Here is an 18740-nt window from a genome sequence, read left to right on the forward strand (position 1 = left end):
TCACTCAAGCAATCGGGCGTGCGGATCCCACAGACACAAATGACGACTACCTGACGAAGTAAAGAAAATAGCCAGACCCTGGAAAAGTTAAAATGTTAAGATTGGTAGTACAAAGCCGTCACCTTCCCTCTCTCAAAAAACTTCCAGAAGGCCGTATTTAAGCTGTCCTGCCCTTCTACCCTCACTCACCGCAACAACATACCCCAAACCTTAACGGCAATTGGCAAAGTAAATCACCTGGCATGTCGACCGGAAGCCAATGTCAAAGGATAGACCAGGGTCTGGGGCTAAGCCCACCGTTGGAGCTTAGCTCTCCCGCTTGCGGACGCAGCTGATTCGTTCCGCAGCGTGACCCTGTGATGCCGCGTTATTGATCGCCCAGCCCGACGAGCCTTCTCCACAAGCGCTTTTGCGAGGGACCGTCGTCAGGACGCGTGGTGGCCAATCGGAGATGAGGAGTTGCGTTTGGCTTTGGGGAAGGGATACGTGCATGTCCAAATCAGCAGTGCAAGTGCAAAGCAGTACCCCATCTCGCTGCTTACAACTTCTTGAAGCTTCTCAGCTGCACATCAACCTCCTCGTCACATCCAGCGACATCGGAATCCTTCTCGCACAAACACTGCATTAGCAACGTGCGGATGTTGAATCGCTTTCCCCCCGTGACACCTCGCAGCATGCAGGGTACAAACGCGGAACAGCAGGTATCGTGGCAGGCTGTGAGTGTGGCTTCATGGGTGGACCGTGCTTGACACGCCGGTGCTTACGACGAACTTCAGCTTACGGTTGGTTTTGCGAGCATGTTCCGGTCTGTTTTGCAGAGATGTTCGGTATTTCGGCGTCTGTGGTTGATATGGTAGTCAAGGTAGTTGTGGTGTCGAACTCTATTCAAATGCCGAAAAGCTTCAAAGACCGAAAGTTGCTTCGCCAGAGATGCTAGGTGATTCGTCCGCAGTAAATCCCGCGAAGTGCCGTGACGCGTGCGGTAGAATGATGGGTAGGAAACGGGCCGGTGCTGTCAGCATATAGCCAGCGACTTTCAGGGTCCAACAAAGCAGAGGTATCGAAACGATAGTACCATGCAGTCTGCGGCAATTGTGGCAAGAGAAGAACGCTGTCAGACGCGTAATGTGCGCTCTAGCTCTATGGTCAGAGTTTGGGTGTCTGTGATAGAATGGAGACACCTTGTTGTTGATATCATCTGTGATCATCCATGAAGTGCACCGATTCCATGCTTTGATGCTATCCTCGCTGCTCCCACTTCTTATCCTCCCCACATTCTGGGCCCCAACAGGTTGTTCCCAGGATCATCTTTCGTCTTCTTATCAACTGGCTTGCTCCTGGTGCGTCTCCAACCTTCCATGCCTGATGGATCGACACAACCCCAAAGCCTGTTCTCATATCCTGTTCCATCAGTTTACTCCACATCCCGTCCTGGCTCGGTATAGCTGGAGCTCTCCCTCCCACCGAAGACATGCAGCACCCTTGAGGGCTCGAATGTTGGGGGTAAGCACGAATACCCACAGTGGAACCCCCATGTGAAATGAAGACGTACAACCTCCATCATGAAGCATGGTACTCTCCGTTACACCGTTACTGCCGAAGGATCCAGCATCCACACAGCAGTATGGGCTTTCGTCAAAAGCCGGACCCAACGTCCATCGAAGGGGGAAGCGGCATTTGAAGCAGCCCTGCGCTGCCTTGCGAGCGTCTACCCTCCTCCACGACAGTCTCATGATGGGCCAGCAACATTTCTCACACCGAAGCCACGCCCACCATCCTTCGCCGGGCCCTGAGGTTGACGTACCGGCTTCTCCAGCCCGCTCGGTGTCCCAGGCCGACTACCATTCGCCTCCTTCTTCTGAATGAACACCGATCCCGGCTTAGGCGCGTACGTAGGATCATACAACCCCCTCGCCATCGCTGGCGCCGGCGCCGCTGTTCGTGCCGGCGACTGCTCATTGCTCGATCTCGGCTGCCCACCCCCTCTCGCCTTGCCCTTCCCCCGTGTCGCTTTGTTCGGCGAGTTACTGCGCGAGCCCTCAGACGCCGCTGGCGAGCCGAAGATGCGTTCGCGTGCTTCCGCGTACTTGCGTTCTTTTTCGGCACGTTCGCGCTGGGCGCGCTGTTTTCGCTCTTCGAAGTCGGCAGCGGCTTTTTTGCGCCGCTCTTCTTCGCTGTCGTCGTCGTCGAGGTTCAGGCCGGCCATGTTTCGGGATAAAACTTGCGGGGCGGGCTTGCGGGCCAGCATGGTGACTTTGGGCTTGAAGGGGGCCTGGACGGGGGCGGGGTTGTGTGCTTCGGGGTACCATTGCGGGTCTGGGTTCTCGCTGTGTGTGTTAGGACGAGCTGTTGTGTTGAGTGCTCGCAAGTTCAGACATACGCGGACTCCCAGATCTTTCGGTTCAGCTCAGCATGTTGGGCTTTGAGCTGAGCCTTTGTCAATTTCGGCGGAGGCTGGTCTTCCTGTGGTTTCGCGTCCTCTTTCTATTATGTGTGAGCGCATGCACATATCTAAGAGGGGCACATGTACATCGGCAATAGTCTCCCAGTCGTCTTCCCAAGCGCCTGCAAGCGGTGCCTTTGGTGGCATGATATCCTAGACTTCTTGCAGTAAATCAGACAATGTCTTCTTTACAGACCAAACGTGCTCAGCAAGGCGTCCAAGTGATGTCGTTCAGAGGTGTGGTCGCAGGGAACATTTAGCGACGGATGGAAAGCGCCCGCAGCGCGCGCGGGAACTAACCAACGACGCGACCGGAGCTAACATGTGCGGAGCTGCATCCCCATCATACCGTACACAGTCCACACCACTGCTGCCTACCTGCACCTGCTCCTGAACACTATCCACTCCTACAATCCCGTTCCACAACACATCAAACAACCATGTCCGGTACGCGTGATATCCACTTGCACCGCATCCACTCAACACCACATCACGCATACTAACCTCCCCCGCAGACCACGAAGGCGACTCCACAATGCACTCCTCCGCCTCCTCAGACGAAATGTTCCCCGACGAAGCCCTCTCCAACAACCCGGCCACCCCCATGAACGCCTCCATCCAAAACCTCACCTCCACCTCCGAGCTGTCCCCGCCAAACTCACAGGCCCGCGATACCTCCACCCTCAGCGGCACAGTCAACGCCAACGGCAAGCGCCCGCTGAGCCTCGCGCAGCCGGCCGTCGGCACGCATACGGATCCGGAGACGGGGTACAGTTGGACCAGGCAGGAGGATCAGCCCGGGTGGGAATGGAGGAATACCCGGGCGAGGGAGGATGAGAGTAGGGCGTTGGATGCGATTGTCGAGCAGGGGTTGCAGATCAAGTGTGAGTACTTGTTGGAGCATGGACCTGACATGTAGCATGGGACTGACTGTTGGGCAGTGCGGTATGGTGACCCGTTGGATCCTAGTGTGCAGGCGAGGTATAAGCGCTGAAGCATGTGATGAGCACGGTCCGTCAAGTGCGGATGGAAAATCGACAGGGGAAGCATAACGAGGACGACGAGGGTCGCGGAATGATGCGGATGTTATATGGCACCTTGATGGCAATCAAGGCATGCGTCCTGGGGACACTTCGGGATTCACGGCCTCGAGCATGGGGGAAATCATGACAGCTGCGCACACGAAGCAACGCCCTTTGTCTACGAAGAACAGCACGACATACGATTCACAAAACGAATCATGACATTGAACATCACGTAGAACATGACGTAAAAAAAATGTTATAGCAAATCTGCAAGCAAACATTGTGACGAGTATGACGCGAAATGCTACCGGGTATCAATATTCCCCCGAGCGCCCATGAATCAGTCCCTCATCCTCCCATGTCATAAAGTCGTGTTCGTATAAAATCGTGGAGAAAACACATCTCAACCATGTCGAGGCCTTGGCTGCGCTCTCATGGCCTCCTCCAGGTGATCTCTCACCGCTCGCAGGTTGCGCATTGCAGCCCCGTCATCGTCCTGTAGCAGCAATTCACGCTGCCGAGCCAAGTTTTCCTGCTGAAGATTCATAAGCCTCAACCGCCGCTGCATAGCAAGCTGCGCCCGCTGCTGCTGCAGCTGCAGCTGCCGGTTCCGCAGCTCTTCTAGCCTCTGGTTCACATGGTTAGCATCCAGCTGAGCTTGTCCGGCCCGGGGTAGAGGGTCTTGCATAAATTCGTAGAAGGGGCGCGGTTGCTGAGGAGGAGGAGGAGGTTGTTGAGCTCGGAGATTCGGTTCTTGAGCTAGTTGAGCTTGTTGACCCAGGGCATTTCCGAGCCGGTTCATGGGGAGAATATTGTAGCCAAATCCAGCAGGCCTAGTGGTACATGTTAGGTGGGTAATGACGGTAATGATGATATGGGGGCGGAGGTGGATGGTAAGGCGCTGCGCGACAAAAGCAGACGTACTGATGTGGCTGTAGCACAGCATTACCCATAGCGTCGTGTTGATGTGGCGGGGGTCCGAACAATTGTGCAGGTTGCAGGTGTTGCAGAGGTTGAGCGAATGGTTGGTGATGCATGAAAAGGGGGATAGGGGCGACTGCGTAAGGGTGGATGGGTACATACTGAGCTACTGGTCGGTCTGGTGCGCCCGGTTGACGGAAAGGTGGTGGCAAGGGAGGTTCTACGAGATGCTGTAGGTGGTCGCCAATCATGTGATATGGAAAGGCGTTAGCTTGAACTTGCGCCCGTCCTTTGCGAGCATCTTCTGCCTGCTTGACTCTATCTGAGACCTTGATCATCAAGTCAGCGTCCGAGAGGCTGGGATTGTCCGCTCGAACTTTGGCCATGGCATCATCGGCTGCCTTCTTGACTTCTTGCTCGTGCCGGTCCTCGACGTTCTCGTGCAAAGGACAACGTCCTCGTCCGACTTCGCCAAAATGCTCGTAATTGGTAACGTTCTTGGAGCAGACGTAACTAGGCGCATGTTAGTAAATCGAGCTAGTCGGTAATAGGTTCTGCAGATGGCCTACCATTGCACGTTCCTACAGTGCGAGCATCTCATCTTGTTGCAGCCATACTCCTTGACGAATGGATGTTTACACTTGTTGCATTGCCGAATTAATGCTGCGGACATGGCTTCCTCGACGATGTGTCGCAATGTGATTTGGCCGTCCTTGTCAGCCTCCTTGCAAGTGAGAGGGATGTGTGTCTCCTTCTCGCAAAGCCGACAGCTGGTCTTGCCGCATTTCTTGTTTTGACAGCGAAACTCCTTGTCAACTTCAACTGGAAGGCATTCCATCTTGTAGTCGCAGAAGGGGCACTCTGACAGAAAGTCAAGGCCGGCAGCGGCGAGGTCTTCTTGCTGCTGCAAGTGCTCTAGTCGTTCGAAAGTTTTATCGCCCAAGACCTGTTGGAGATCTTTCCGAGCAAAGGTACCAGCACAGTTGTCGACTCCAAAGCATTTTGGCCGACAATTTGAAAGGCCCATCTGTGTCTCGATTTGCCGCTTTGGACACTCCATGCAGTAGAAGTGAGCTGGGTCGCCATTACAGGAGATCATGCGATTCAGAGGTACGTCATCGAAACAGCAGGCGCACTCGCCCATTCGGCCGCTGGCTTCCGCGCGCTGGCGATTGTCGACTTCTGCCTTCTCCGCCTGCTCAGCTTTACGTCGCTTCCCCATTTCTACCTCAATCTTCTTTTTCACGGCGTGGAGTTCTTTGGGCAGTTGGCTTCCTTGTTCGATCAGGAGATTCTCGGTGCCTCGCTTGTTGCGCGCTTTGCCAATCCTGGAGAATCTGTTCCTCGAAATGGTTTCGTAATTTCGTGTTTGCTCCTCGAGAACGATGTAGCTCTTGAAGAGAGTTTTGTGCTCCTTTACGACGTTGACGACGTGGCGAACTGGGACAGATAGGAATTCGTCTTTGAGCAGTTCCGTACTAGAAAAGTAAATTGGTTAGTGGTATGTAGGAGATAGCATGTGTAGTAAGCAAAAGAGAGGACTGTTGCTGCACCGCCGACTTGAAGATCGCCAGCTCGACATAGCTGGCCTGGCTGTCGTCAGAGTACTGCTGGTGGGCTATTGGGCTGCTGGAGCTCGTTGTGAACGAATTCTAGCCCAGCTATACATAGAAATGTGCATGATTTCTCATATCAGAGTATCCAATTCGCCGTCCATAGTGGATCACGAGGAAATTCTCAAGTGCGATGGCGAGTTGAATGACCTCTTCAATGACGGGAAGTGAGGAGTCACTGGACGCATGCAATGGAGCTAGTGAAGGGGGACAACTTACGCGTTTAATTCATATGTCGGTGTCTCCAGATCTCGCTCAGCTTTGTCGTACTCCTGCCAATCGTCCTCGTCGCTTCTTTTCCTCTTCTTGCTCTTTGTGTCCTCGTCCTCTTTCGGGTAGTCTCCAGTGTCGACAAGCTGCGAGACGATCTCGTGGCATCTCGCGTTCGTTCTCGTGAGATCTGTAGTCTTCTCTCTGATGATGCCGAGCACATGGTCGATGGAGATATCTGGCAGGATGTCTATGACCATCTGCAACGCCACAGCCTCGGTGACTAAATCTTTGTCGCTGCCGGCACAGTCTTGTGCCGGAGATTCTCGATCTGCCAGCAGCGGATCGGATGGTGGAACGTCGATATCAGGAATTCCAGTCAGATCAATGATACCGTCGGCGGCTTCGTAGACAGGGTTGTAGCGCGCATTAAGCTCCCTGATTAAGTGATCCGGGTCCTGGTCAGCGGGGAGATGTGCGTTAGGATCTTGAGGCTCCTCGTCCGTATCGGAAAAATCGGAAAAATCGACCAAAGCTCCCTCCTCTTCGCTGTCCGACGATAATTCGACGATGACATGGCCCGCGAATGCGTTACGCGCCGTGGCCATCGCGATGTTGTGTAGTTGATGAGAGTGAGTCGATTCTCGAGTGGAGATGGGGAAGAAGCTAACCGGCCGAGCGAGAGGCTGCGTGAGGGTGAGTGAATTTCTTGTACTTGGGTGATTGTGCTGCGAGCATCTACAGGCAGTCGTGGTAGCGATGGTTTGTTCTCACGCAAGATCCCGCGCCGCAAAACCACGGGTAGCTCAGACCGGGCCAATGAGAGCTTGTCGAAACGGTGAAATAAACATTAATTGTAGCTAGCGAGGGACGTAGAAGTGAGAGGGCAAGGAAGGGCAATCGCGCGAGTTGGTTCAGCTGCTTTCACAGCCTTGTAAGTCCGAACTCGTCAGCCTGAAGGGCATGCGGGCTGCGATGAGGGGTATGGTGACCGAAGAAAAAGAACGAGACAGTTAGACGACGACGAAGTGCGGCACCCCGATCGGATGATATTGGCGGTGCTCCAGCAAGTGCAGGTCCACGGGTCGCTATAAGGTCGAGCCCTTCCAAGGTGCGCTGTTTGCTGTGCGGAGCTGCACTTCGGCAAAGCTGGCAAGCGCACCAGGCTGCAAGGCGAAGAATGGCAGCTACGTAGTACCACACCGACCGAAATTACGGGGTTCCTCACAACGACAGCTCACAGCAAGCAGAATGTGGTCGCGATGGCGGTTACAAGAGCGGAGGTCCGCGTTGCGCCCAGTCGGCGGCACCAGGCGGTTCCAGGATTAGATCCAGGGCGGACTAGCCAATTTGTTTGCGGCGCTGCTCCAACACCGACACCTCCGCAGGGCTGGCAGGGAAGGATGCTGGTTTTGCAACTGCTGCACATATCGCCAATGGGCATGTTTGGCGAGAGCCACGGCAGGTTAAGCGTCTTTATGTAATAGTGCAGTCGAAGCCTGACCACGGCACATGACACTCGTAAGCCATGACATGCCCTCGCTTTCCCACGGCACACATCGGGCAGAGCAGGAGAAGGTCTCGGGAACTTTCACAGACGGCATGTGTGAGACTGTGCAAGAGGGCATAAGAAGGCATGGGGTAGGTCTGGGGAAAGTTGGGGTGACCGATAACCGTGGGGTACCCAACGACCTAGACAAAGCATCGTCATTTCTTTCATCTGCTTCGCAACGACATCCAACCGGATCGACTTGCGACGAGTACACTACGCCTTGCCACGTCTTGTTGTGCTGTGAACTGCATTAACCTACCGTAATCGTTGACCCCCGACGCCCTACAACGACAAGTACAAAAGTGCTAGTCTCGGGACAATTATAAGACCCCTGGTGCCAACTCGAACATCTAGACACAGCAACTACAATCATGGGCTCCATTGCCGACCTTCCCAGGGGAGATTCTCCTACGCTTCGACTGGTGCATCCCACCGACGAAGAGAAGCTTATGCAATTCAACTTGAATGGTGCAGAGTGGCGAGGCGCCCTTTCATTGCCCGCGTACCTTCGCCGCGAAGAGACACTGTCGCAGCAGGCGCTCACTCGAGACGGCGGCATCTCGTACTGGATCTTGATCGACACAGCCCTTGAGGGCAATCCTCTAGATCCCTTATCGGGAACCCGGTTGCCTTTGGCAAGCTGCGAAACGTACCGCAAGAAAACACTCATCTGGCAGAATGGCGAGCTACATGAGAGTATCTGCCACGGTATTGGAAGTGTATTCTGTGCGTCGCATCTGAGGAAGAGAGGATATGCGCAGCGCATGATGACAGAGCTCAGCCAGGCCTTGAGGACGTACCAGATGGAGGAAGGGAAGGAGTGTATGTTTTCGATTTTATTCTCAGACATTGGCAAGGTTAGTATGATAGGTTCGTCCAATCTACATGTGCTAAGATGGGCAGAAATTTTACAACACTTTTGGGTGGGAGCCGTTCAATTCATCGCACATTGCCATCCCAGGACACAGATCCGCGACTGGGGATTCTCTTCCCACTGCTCGCCCACTGTACGCGGAGGATCTGGAAGAGCTGTGTGACACTGATGTGACATCGATCAAACAAAGCTTGAAGTCGCGGCCGCAAGGGAGTAAGCCAGCGATCGCCTTACTGCCAGATATCGACACGATCCGCTGGCACCATGCTCGGGAAGAATTCGTCGGAACAGAGTTGCATCGTAAGGCGCCCAAAGTGAAAGGAGCGATCGTCGGGACCGAGAAAGGAAAGCGCGTTTGGTGCTACTGGACACGCATGTGGTACAACAACAATCCCGCCGAGGCGAAAGGCAACACGCTCCACATATTGCGACTCGTAATCGAAGACGGCAGTTGGGCTGACACGGCGGCGAGCCATGGAAATGGAGCCTCGAAAGATCACAGCTACGAAGCTTCTATTGCGGCGCTGATGGCGTTGGCGCAGCAAGAGGCCGAGACGTGGAAGATGGAACACGTTGAGATATGGAACCCAGCGGAAGAGACCGTCAAAGCAGCTCAACGACTGTACCCGAGCGCGGAGGTAGTGGATAGGGACGAAGAGAGTATTGCGAGCTTGCAGTGGTACCCAAAGCACGATGGGCCAATCGCGGAGAAGCTTGATTGGATTGCCAATGAAAAGTACGGATGGTGCTGAGTGAGTACTTCTCGAAGAGAAAGTATAACCGAAACGCCAATGAGATTCACTCCCAGTTTGCAAAGCTGCTCGGCTTGTGTTAGCTTTTTTTGGTATCGCTAGGGCATACTACAGCCTGCATACATTCACGGCGTTGTTGATGTACGAGCCTACCTGACAAGCCTTTCGAGCATATCCAGCCCTTCCTTTCAGACATCCTTTGCTTGTGCCTATCCTGAAAATGCGCAGACGAATGATGGTGACATTCAGTCCTGATGAGACATCCTAGACTCCCATCTGCTCTCCTGAACTAGGTCATATCTCAACGTGTTCGAAGCACCATCGTTCGTTAGCCGTATCAGAACGAAGCCGCGAACAGCTTCAGGAACCACGATCATGTTAAGAGCTTATTTGGAGTCGCCCAAAATCATGGCATGGGAATTGGACGCGGAAATTATAGTTAGGGAGGAAGTAAGGGTAGTGCACCTGTTGGTTTCGCGGGAGCTTGTCGTGGCATAGAGGGTGCAAATCTCTTCGGTGCTGCTGATGTCTGGTGTAGACTTCATGCTGGTAAATAGGTTATCAACTACGAAAGAAATCCACACGGGCATTGCGTAGCCTGTCTGCTGCTGCAATCCGGTCTCTTTCCATCGCAGTTGAGGATCAATAGTATTCCGCGAAGTTTGTCTTCGTATAAGGATGTAACTTCCAAAATTGGACTGCTGGTGGATACGGAGAAATACAGCTGCCATCTCGCGAGCTCCAATCTGGCCCTTACGACCCGAAGAGAATATGTGTGCCGACACTTAGGAGCTGTTCGTGTTGGCAATGATGAGATACTGTTCATGTAACGTAAGGGCACCCCGTGGCCTTACATCTTGATTTTGGAATGCAACAACAACTTGGATGTGTTCAAAACGACTGTGTATAGCTTCAGACACCCTGATCGCTTTCCATCGTACTCGACAACATGCACTAGATATGCGTGTGTCACGGGGCTGTTTTGCTGACAGATACGTAGTCACAGCTACAAGATGCTTTAAGATTCGTGCGCCTGGTATCTCGATTTTGAACGCTATCAATGTTAGGAAGGTAAGGCTGTATACTTGCAAGGCTTTTTCAGCATGGTACAACATGCTAACTAGCTATCTAAGCTCGCATGTGATATGGCAGCTAGTCTCTGATAATATTCAGGTTTTCCAAAGCGCGCGCGAATTATTGCAGCACCTGAAATGACTGATATGCTGCGTCGCCGAAAGAGCGGTGCGAAAGGCGTGACGGATTGGGGGACTTTCGATCGGTTCCGCTTACGGGAGCGTACGTTGCCAAGTACTATGGAAAGCGATTGGAGCTCCTGAAGCTGTAGGCAGAGCCTTCCCGTCGCAGTCGAGGCCTAGCAACACGGTATAGCTTCAGGCTATCAGATCGGTCGCAACCTGCAGGAGAACCATGGCCGCCATGCTGCGCCGCAACAGGTACCGATCGCCGCGCATGTGGCGAGTTCGTGTACGAGAGAACTAAGAGAGAGAGGACGATATCCTGGCGGGCAAGTCGCCCTGGCAAGAGTCTGCCTCGGCGTCAAATATCGACCTTTAGACTCTGTGACTTGACAATAAGACCTTGACGCGATAGATGGTGTGCGTGTATTGTCGAGGACCGTGACCATTGGCGTTAAAAAAAATTGTGACAAGGGATTAGATTCTTCCTCGAGCAACTGGCAAGCCAGAAGGATCAATGAAAAAAGGTAGCCTGTCAGATTGCCACCAACGTCCTGCCGTCCAGCTCGACCGAAGTACGAGACCAGTTGGCTGAAGATCATCGCCACGTTTGCCGAAGCAATCGTAATAAGGCCTCACTCCGGGACATCGGGGCTGAAACTCATCAACCAGGTTGGAGAATCTGTGGCTTTTTTGAGAAGCTCAGAAGAGGACGACTAACTATAGAAATGATTCTATGAAGTACTGCAGCGCTGTTAGATGGATAGCAAAAGGTAGGGGTCTAGGAAAACGTACTCGTCGAACTGGAGTGTAAGTGATGGGGGAAAAACGGCTTAAGTAGACGGACGAGACCGCCAAGCCGCTACGGTAGCGAAAATTTGCGAGTCTGTGCCCTGACCGTGCGCCCTCCGTGCACGCCGACTATCAGCCGGCCCGAGGCTGGTGGTACCAAACTTCGTGGAATTCACGACACATCTCACACAAATTTCGTCTTGTGCAGACATATCTACGGTACAAGTGCCCACTTTACGTAAATTGCTGATTGATTCACACGGTTCGCCGACGCAACGGTATTAGAGTGCTCAGTGTCCCCGCCCAACTTCGGCGTTCTGCAAATTGGACGACCAGAAAGTCTGGAAGTCCGTTATCTGGATCCACAGTTCGACAAGATCGGCTATGATGAGGATGCTCGAGTATTGCCATCAGGTCCGCACCAATCTCATAGTGACATCGGAATCAAGTAGCACCGTCATGTTGCAACGAGCGTGAATGTCAAAAGCCAGCCTTATTGTGATTACTGGAAATATCCGCAGTGATTGGACTTGAGTAGTCACGGTACAAGATTGTTCCGTCATTTCGACCTTGGATTTGAGAGGACCAGACCGTAGCTGTACCTAGTTGACCAAAAGCTGAAGAGTTCTTCGACCCTACCATGTACAGGACCTTGCAGCACTTCCCATAATCCTAGACACTTCGGGCTTCTACTTTCTAGTATACCACAGTGCAACGACCAGAGCACCTGCGAAAGTTGTACGCTATTTAATGGAACGCAATGATGTGGTGAACAATTCCAGGATCCATTATCTTCTGTCGCCCTTGGACTGTGAATTGACGTTGATGTGGTTGTGCTTTCGGGGCCAGTGTATGTATGCTACGTCTGTAGGAAAAACGCCGAGGCTTGAACCCGTTCGATCGTTGGTGTCAAGCATATCAGTGAGATAAATTCACAGCGTGAAGCAAACCTCCAAATCATTATTATTGGTGGCTAACAGCGGCCTTGGTCTCTTGAACAGCATCGCCAAGCTATCAGGGACTCAGCATCAGTATCGTATGAAATGGGCGTATTTTCACATGTTTCCAGGGCGGGAATATATTTTATGGCTACTCAATACCAAAATTCCCATAACTGTGATTGCAAGACTGCATCGGATCAACTTAAATGCGGGATCATACAGACAGTTGAGGGTATACCTTCAGATTGCCAGCCGCTATATGCTTTGGAATTATGTTTAGCGTGTATAACACATGACCGATATAACCCACAGAGATGCGCAGTTCTGAGTGTAGAGGCTTGCAGATAACAACTGGGCTTGACAAGCACTCCAAACATACCAGCATAATTCAACAGCCAAGCAGATCATCATTCAATGGCGTTCAACGGAGATGGAGAGTTGCTAGTGTGGAGGAATGGTTAGAATACCGCAGTACTGCTCTCTCAGCTTAGTTAAAGGCCAAAGATTACTCACATTGCTACCAACACTGTAGCTCGTATATGACTGGAGACCGGAGATACTGAGAAGACTGTGAGAGCTATAGCAGTCGAGGCATAGTAGCTCCTAGATACCTTCACAGCTCCATTGTGTACCACACTTGGCTAATTTCTGCCGCGTGTATATTCAGGTCTTACTGTCCGCCTTTCTACATATCAAAGACCTAGTGCTACATTTATCTGAGAAGGGCTACAAGAGTTGGTCGTTATGTATTCGAGTGTTACATGTTCATCAGTCTTCGACTCAACGTTGAAATATATCTACCTAGATCACGTCTAATATAGCTGCGTATGACTTTAGGGCGTGCTATCCATGAGCGGACATTTCTTGACATCGCTTGATTCTCAAGTTGATCTCTATCTCCACATAGCGTGCCTCGCTCAATATCTCAAGGTCGGCTCCACTTTCGCGCCATTCTCTTCTTGAGTCACAAAATCCAGATCTGTGTTCTAACAAGAACTTGGAAATCTCTCTATTTCAAGACTGGTCCGCGAACAGCAGCATACTGCTGCACAAGGCAGGATCTGCCAGGTGCTCCAGTCAATGCAGCAGAATGTATTTCCTCCAATTCAAACAATCTTCAAATCACGTGCCTGATAACGGTCGCTTAGCTCAGTTGGTTAGAGCGTGGTGCTAATAGCAAATATTGCCTTGACACGCCAAGGTCGCGAGTTCGACCCTCGTAGTGACCAGTCTCTTTTTGTCCATATTTTTGCCTATCTTTCTGTAGTGGTGGTCTATATACTCGAGACTAGGCTGCTATCTTATAGTGATTCGTTTTGACCATGGTTGCCGTGGTGTGCTAAAGATGCTACATTCATTTGTATGTGTATATTTCCCAATGTTGATGCATATCTACAATCCAGATCCAAACAACAGGCAACGCGCTATATATGCAAAAAACAATCCGCTAAAACGGAGGTATACTGACGTCTATCCACCCAATCTTTATGCACATCTACAAACTCGCCTTCTCCGCGCCCAACTTCTTGCCCGTAATGACACCAAAGTATTGGTTCAGTGCATCGCACGTTCCACTGCCTTCTTCCAGCTTCAGAACAACACTCACATACCCGTCTGGTCTGACAACAACAATACCCCCCTTCTCCTCGTCCAAACCCATCTTCGCGTGCGCCGCCGCTTTGGCGTCAGGCACGCGCTGGTCCCACACATCATCCGCATACACGTGGTCTGCATAGCGCGCAAAGACCTTTGGCAATTGCTCATCGATGTGAATATTGCTTCTTGCACTATTGAAGATGAGCGCAAGGGAGAGGAAGGACGTATGCGGGTTGTGATGTTCATGATAACGATCTGTCTTCACCAGGTCTTCGTACAAAAACGACGAGAAGAAGGATGTGGGGTTTGCCATGTTTGTAGCCAAGTCTTTGAGCGCAGCGGATGTCTTGTCCAGGGCGCCGCCGAAGATGAATATGCGGTAGGAGCCGTTGAGCGGGATTTCTTGCTCGAGGTGCACGACGTTGGCGTCCACGACACGGGTTACGGTCGCTGCTGTGAGAATACGGCCGGTTCGTTGGGTGGTGCCGTTTTCGTAGGAGAGATAGAGGGGGTGTTGGGAGGGATGCTCTGGGCCCCAATTAATGGTATTGGGGTTGTAGGCTACGCCGTAGCCAGAGGTGAATTCGCAAGATGCCTTGAACGTCTTGATGAATTCGTTCTCTTCAGCGGGCTTATTAGATGTCGCGCCTGCAACTTCGCCTGCAGATGGAATGCGTGTGGAGAACAGTTTGGCGTAGCGGGCGTCGAAGTCGAGGAGCGTTTCAGCAATCAGCTGGCGTTCGGATTCATAGGTCTTGAGGACGTCGCGCGCTGCCCAGCCGCTTTCAACGTGATGAATCTTCCAGGCGAGGTTTACAGCGTCGAGGAAAGCAGTGTTCATGCCTTGTCCTGCCTTTGGCGAGTGGGTGTGGCACGCGTCTCCGCCCATGAATACACGTTCATCCAGCGTGTAACGCTCTGCGATTCCTTGGCCAATTGGATAGACTGAGTACCACTCTATGCGATCCCATGTTATTGTGTATGGCTTGAGAATTTCTTGTGCGAGCTTCTGGGTTTCTTCTGCAGTGACTTGCTTGCGCGGGTCCCAATCTTTGTCTGTAGAACTGGCAACCTGGATGTAGAGACGGACCATGTTGTTCTCGCGAGGGATGACCATGATGCTTCCCGCGTCTGAATGAATTGTGCATTTCATCTGGAGGACAAATTAGGCTTTAATCAAATCTGGGAGGTTGATGTTGCATACCTTGATATCAGGAAAGTTTGTCCGTACAACGCCGTCCATGACACCCCACACGTGCGCAATTGGGTCCTTGTACCGGATTTTCACGCCGAGCTGGTCGCGTATAAAACTTCTTGCGCCCTCTCCACTGAACAAGTACTTTGCGCGAACAGTTTCTGACATGGTACCGTCGACATGTGCCAAGTTGACTTCAACGGGGTATATGGGGTCCTTTCCATCATTCTTGAAACCAGTAATCGTCCACGGTCTTTGTAGCTTCGTACCGCTCTTTTCCATGTCGTCGATAAACACGCGTTCAATCATGCCTTGGTGGAGGAGCGTTGTGAATGGGTACCGTGCATCAATGAACTTTGGACAACTCGCCCAAGTTCCTGTGCGGTGGATTCCTTTAGCACTTGGGTCCCAGAAAGCAACTTCATATACCTTTGCAGGCTCGTACTCCATGATCTTGCGCTTCAAGCCCATATTTCGCAAGAGGTCAAGCGATCGGGGTTGAATGCCATCTGCACGGCCGGTAGGTGTCGGCTCAGGCCTGTTGTCAATGTGCTTGATTTTGTATCCCCATCGCGCCAGGCATGTCGAGAGACAAAGGCCGACCGGTCCCGCGCCGACAATGACGATGTCGTAGTTTTCCACCGCCATTTCGAACCGTCTGGTGTGGGAAATGCAGAAAAGGTATCAATATGCTCCGCGCGTCACAGTACGAGTCTACAGTATCCAGATCGTAGAAGTAATAGATGGTGATGCTCAAGAATAAACAGAATAGATTAACCGGGGTTTATGATCGTCACCAAAAAGCAGCGCGGCGAGGCTCTTTAAGAGGCCAACGATAGTGCTGGACGCCGGATCCATGGCAAGCGACCACGGGAATGGGACTCAACCCGGCAATAAATTCGGTTATGCAGGTTCTCGAAGCTGGGGACAGACAGGCGCCGACAGGCATGCCGTCATGTTGCGGGGAGCGTAGCGGCTCTGCTCTGCGGCACTTTGATGCGAAGATAGGCTTTGCGCTTGTCCCCATCTAGCATAGCTGATATTTAACAGCGACAGGTACTACACGTTAACCCGAGCATAACCACTCGATAAATCTGTTCAGTGACAGCGCTCTACAATGCTTTGATCGTTCAAATCTCTGGTGTATCATATCAACATTGACTTGCTCTTCCAGCCCTGGAGCACGTGAGCTGCTCTTCTGAAACAGCTCTCGGCCAAGACAGTTTTGGCCCACCGGAGCTGCCCAGGTGTGTACAGGAAGCGCGCGGAAAGTGGGGGAAGAAAGACGCGGAGTTGACATCAGGTACTTCGATTCTCCACACTTGAAACACTACACTTGCCGTGTATTCTTCCCAGATCAATGTGACCGTCAGCATTTTGCTTGACTTCGTGCGAGGCGGACCGATTGACGGATCGTGGCCAATCGTGTTTTCGGCTAGGAGCACGTCTTGCCCCGAGCGAAAGCCTACATTTTATCCTGAGGGCTGGCATTCAGACTCGGCAACGATGTATGACACCGATACTCATATTGCGATGAGCGCCAAAGAGAAGTCGGACTCGAGTGCTCCGCGAACGGTGATGGCAAGTGAGCGTAATTATGAGGCCTGGAGCGAACCTCGGTATTGTTGGTGTGAATTATCCTTCAAAATCATCAGAAGCACACTTCCGAAGAGATCGCGTACGCCTCCAGCTTGAACATAGAGTATCCGTATATACACTTCCACCTTTGCCTACGTCGAGCTTACAGATAACTCCTATGAGCGAGCTATCGACTATAGAAGCTCAAAGTTTATATCCGAACTCGCCGTCTCAATACTTACGTTAATTCCAACACAGCGAACATGTGCATCTGGCGGAGCCAAGCGAGCTCGGCGACAGCGACAGATGACATGTCTTCAGTAGCTGTAGACCAATTGATACCCAAGAGCTGTGTTGAAGCATAGTTTCGAAACGCACGGGTGGACAGCAACAGCATCCCCAGCGATATATCTTAAGGACCACCTGCGTCGCCTGCAAAAAAAAGTAGCAAACAGGCTTGGGCGTGGGACGAGGTTGCATGCATTGGTTGCTGAGTGACGAGTGAACGCAATGGACCACAGTAGCCTGTCTAGTAAAGCCCAGAATGCATTCATATATCAGTTCTGTCATAGATAGCCTAATATAAAACATGAGTGTGTCCTATCCGTGTCCTTCCGCGATCCACCAAACCTGAACTCCCGACACCTGATGGTCTAGCACTTAGACCAGGAGTAATGTCATGCATTGTCGCAAAGACGTCCGATCATATGCAGATGCATGCGCCACAAGCAATATCCAGCCCAAGCCATTTTGTATCCTCCGGTCTCTATCATGCCCCGCAAGCTTTTGCAGCATTGTGTGGCAACTGTGAGCGTGTATGGCCCAGAACCTCGAGTCCACCATCCTTCTGAATACGTGTAGCTCAAGAAATCGTGACTTCGCCCAATGTTGCAGCCATGCGCTCCTCTTCCTTCCTTGCTCTGGCAGCTTCGGTCTCCCTGCGCATGGCGTCGATGTTCCAGCTCGCGTCCTCATCGTCGCTGTCTGCGTCGCTGTCTTGCCAGTCACCCTTCTCGAACATGGCACGACCAGTCGCCTCCTTCATCTTCTTGGCCTCCTCCTCGGCCTGCTTCTTGCTTATACGGTCCAGCTTCCACTTCGCGAAGGTTTCTTCGGTGACGGGCGTGAGTTTGCCGGTGAGCTTGTGGCGTTCGGACTCGAGGAAGTCTTCGAGAGTGAGAGTTGCCATTGGCGAATTGGCCATAAGGGCCTTCTCGGCAGCGCGTTGTTCTTTGGTCTTGATAACGAATCTGTTGAAAAGTTAGCGTCCAGTCTTTGAACTATTGGATATTTTGCGACTTACCCAGGTGGTAGCGAGTGCTTATACTTGCAATCGTCTCCACCATTAGGACACGTCCAGAACCAACCGTACTTCTGGTCCTCGATTGCCTGAATAAAGTACTTGCACACCTTGTCCGTGGTCGTCTTAGGGTTTCCGTGCTTGCTCAGCACGACACTCCGCAGCTTTTCCTCATCCCACTCCGTATTGGTCTCCTTCTTCTTGGCCTCCTCTTCCTCTTCCTTGTCTCGGTTGTCCGTGTACAAACTCCTCTTCTCGGTCTTGCGCTCGACATTGAGGTCGTGTGAGAACTTGCATTTCTTGCCCTTTTCGCAATTGCCCTTCTTGAAGAACTGGCAGAGAATAGTCTTCGGGTCCACGCCAAATGGTACTTTCTGTATTTGCACAGGCTTGAAAAGATCGGCGACCTCCTTGCGGGCGGCTTCGGCTGCCAGCTTTTCCTTTTCCTTCTGCAGCTTTTCGGCTTCCTTGCGCTTCTGCTCGGGGGTACCTCCTGCGGCGGTTGTGGCGTTGATTTGCTTGATCTGTCTTTGTGCGGCTCCTCCCTTTTTATTTTTCATACCAAAGGTCTTGTCGACGGCGACCTTCTTCACCTTGGGCTGCTCGCCCTTGCCTTTTGGTGGCATTTTGGCGGATAGAGATGCTAAATGAGTGTGTGTGAGTGGAGTATTCGGATATTCAGGTAGCCGGTCGTGAAGACCAAACGGTGCCTGGTGGGGTTGGTGGTGATTATTGGCAGGGCTGTGTGTGTC

At 52.1% G+C, this 18740-nt stretch overlaps 8 protein-coding genes and 1 non-coding gene across 9 annotated transcripts; 3 read left to right on the forward strand and 6 right to left on the reverse strand.

Annotated features, from left to right (window-relative positions):
• Positions 1-1898: 1898 nt before the first annotated feature.
• On the reverse strand, positions 1899-2590 carry SNOG_06899 (hypothetical protein; the record flags this gene model as incomplete). Its single annotated transcript, XM_001797208.1, has 4 exons — positions 1899-1951; positions 1981-2327; positions 2381-2484; positions 2531-2590. 4 exons carry the CDS (start codon positions 2588-2590, stop codon positions 1899-1901), a joined length of 564 nt encoding a protein of 187 aa, XP_001797260.1.
• A 32-nt stretch (positions 2591-2622) lies between these two features.
• On the forward strand, positions 2623-3362 carry SNOG_06900 (hypothetical protein; the record flags this gene model as incomplete). The annotated part of the gene is made up of 2 exons (XM_001797209.1): positions 2623-2680; positions 2959-3362. 2 exons carry the CDS (start codon positions 2623-2625, stop codon positions 3360-3362), a joined length of 462 nt encoding a protein of 153 aa, XP_001797261.1.
• Positions 3363-3551: 189 nt separating this feature from the next.
• Positions 3552-3709, reverse strand: SNOG_06901 (hypothetical protein; the record flags this gene model as incomplete). The annotated part of the gene is made up of 2 exons (XM_001797210.1): positions 3552-3616; positions 3667-3709. 2 exons carry the CDS (start codon positions 3707-3709, stop codon positions 3552-3554), a joined length of 108 nt encoding a protein of 35 aa, XP_001797262.1.
• A 392-nt stretch (positions 3710-4101) lies between these two features.
• SNOG_06902 (hypothetical protein) lies at positions 4102-6820 on the reverse strand (the record flags this gene model as incomplete). The annotated part of the gene is made up of 4 exons (XM_001797211.1): positions 4102-4227; positions 4614-4902; positions 4959-5867; positions 6222-6820. 4 exons carry the CDS (start codon positions 6818-6820, stop codon positions 4102-4104), a joined length of 1923 nt encoding a protein of 640 aa, XP_001797263.1.
• A 1315-nt stretch (positions 6821-8135) lies between these two features.
• Positions 8136-9390, forward strand: SNOG_06903 (hypothetical protein; the record flags this gene model as incomplete). Its single annotated transcript, XM_001797212.1, has 3 exons — positions 8136-8586; positions 8611-8625; positions 8660-9390. The coding sequence occupies 3 exons, from the start codon at positions 8136-8138 to the stop codon at positions 9388-9390; spliced, it is 1197 nt and encodes a 398-aa protein (XP_001797264.1).
• Positions 9391-13457: 4067 nt separating this feature from the next.
• SNOG_16622 lies at positions 13458-13548 on the forward strand. Its single transcript is given in 2 exon segments — positions 13458-13495; positions 13513-13548. It is a non-coding gene; the product is annotated as a tRNA-Ile (tRNA).
• Positions 13549-13814: 266 nt separating this feature from the next.
• SNOG_06904 (hypothetical protein) lies at positions 13815-15758 on the reverse strand (the record flags this gene model as incomplete). The annotated part of the gene is made up of 2 exons (XM_001797213.1): positions 13815-15046; positions 15116-15758. The coding sequence occupies 2 exons, from the start codon at positions 15756-15758 to the stop codon at positions 13815-13817; spliced, it is 1875 nt and encodes a 624-aa protein (XP_001797265.1).
• An 817-nt stretch (positions 15759-16575) lies between these two features.
• SNOG_06905 (hypothetical protein) lies at positions 16576-17001 on the reverse strand (the record flags this gene model as incomplete). Its single annotated transcript, XM_001797214.1, has 2 exons — positions 16576-16750; positions 16931-17001. 2 exons carry the CDS (start codon positions 16999-17001, stop codon positions 16576-16578), a joined length of 246 nt encoding a protein of 81 aa, XP_001797266.1.
• A 549-nt stretch (positions 17002-17550) lies between these two features.
• Positions 17551-18614, reverse strand: SNOG_06906 (hypothetical protein; the record flags this gene model as incomplete). Its single annotated transcript, XM_001797215.1, has 2 exons — positions 17551-17938; positions 17992-18614. The coding sequence occupies 2 exons, from the start codon at positions 18612-18614 to the stop codon at positions 17551-17553; spliced, it is 1011 nt and encodes a 336-aa protein (XP_001797267.1).
• Between the last annotated feature and the right edge of the window lie 126 nt (positions 18615-18740).

This window comes from Parastagonospora nodorum (assembly GCF_000146915.1).
Source record: "Parastagonospora nodorum SN15 chromosome Unknown scaffold_10, whole genome shotgun sequence".
NCBI classification, from domain to species: domain Eukaryota; kingdom Fungi; phylum Ascomycota; class Dothideomycetes; order Pleosporales; family Phaeosphaeriaceae; genus Parastagonospora; species Parastagonospora nodorum.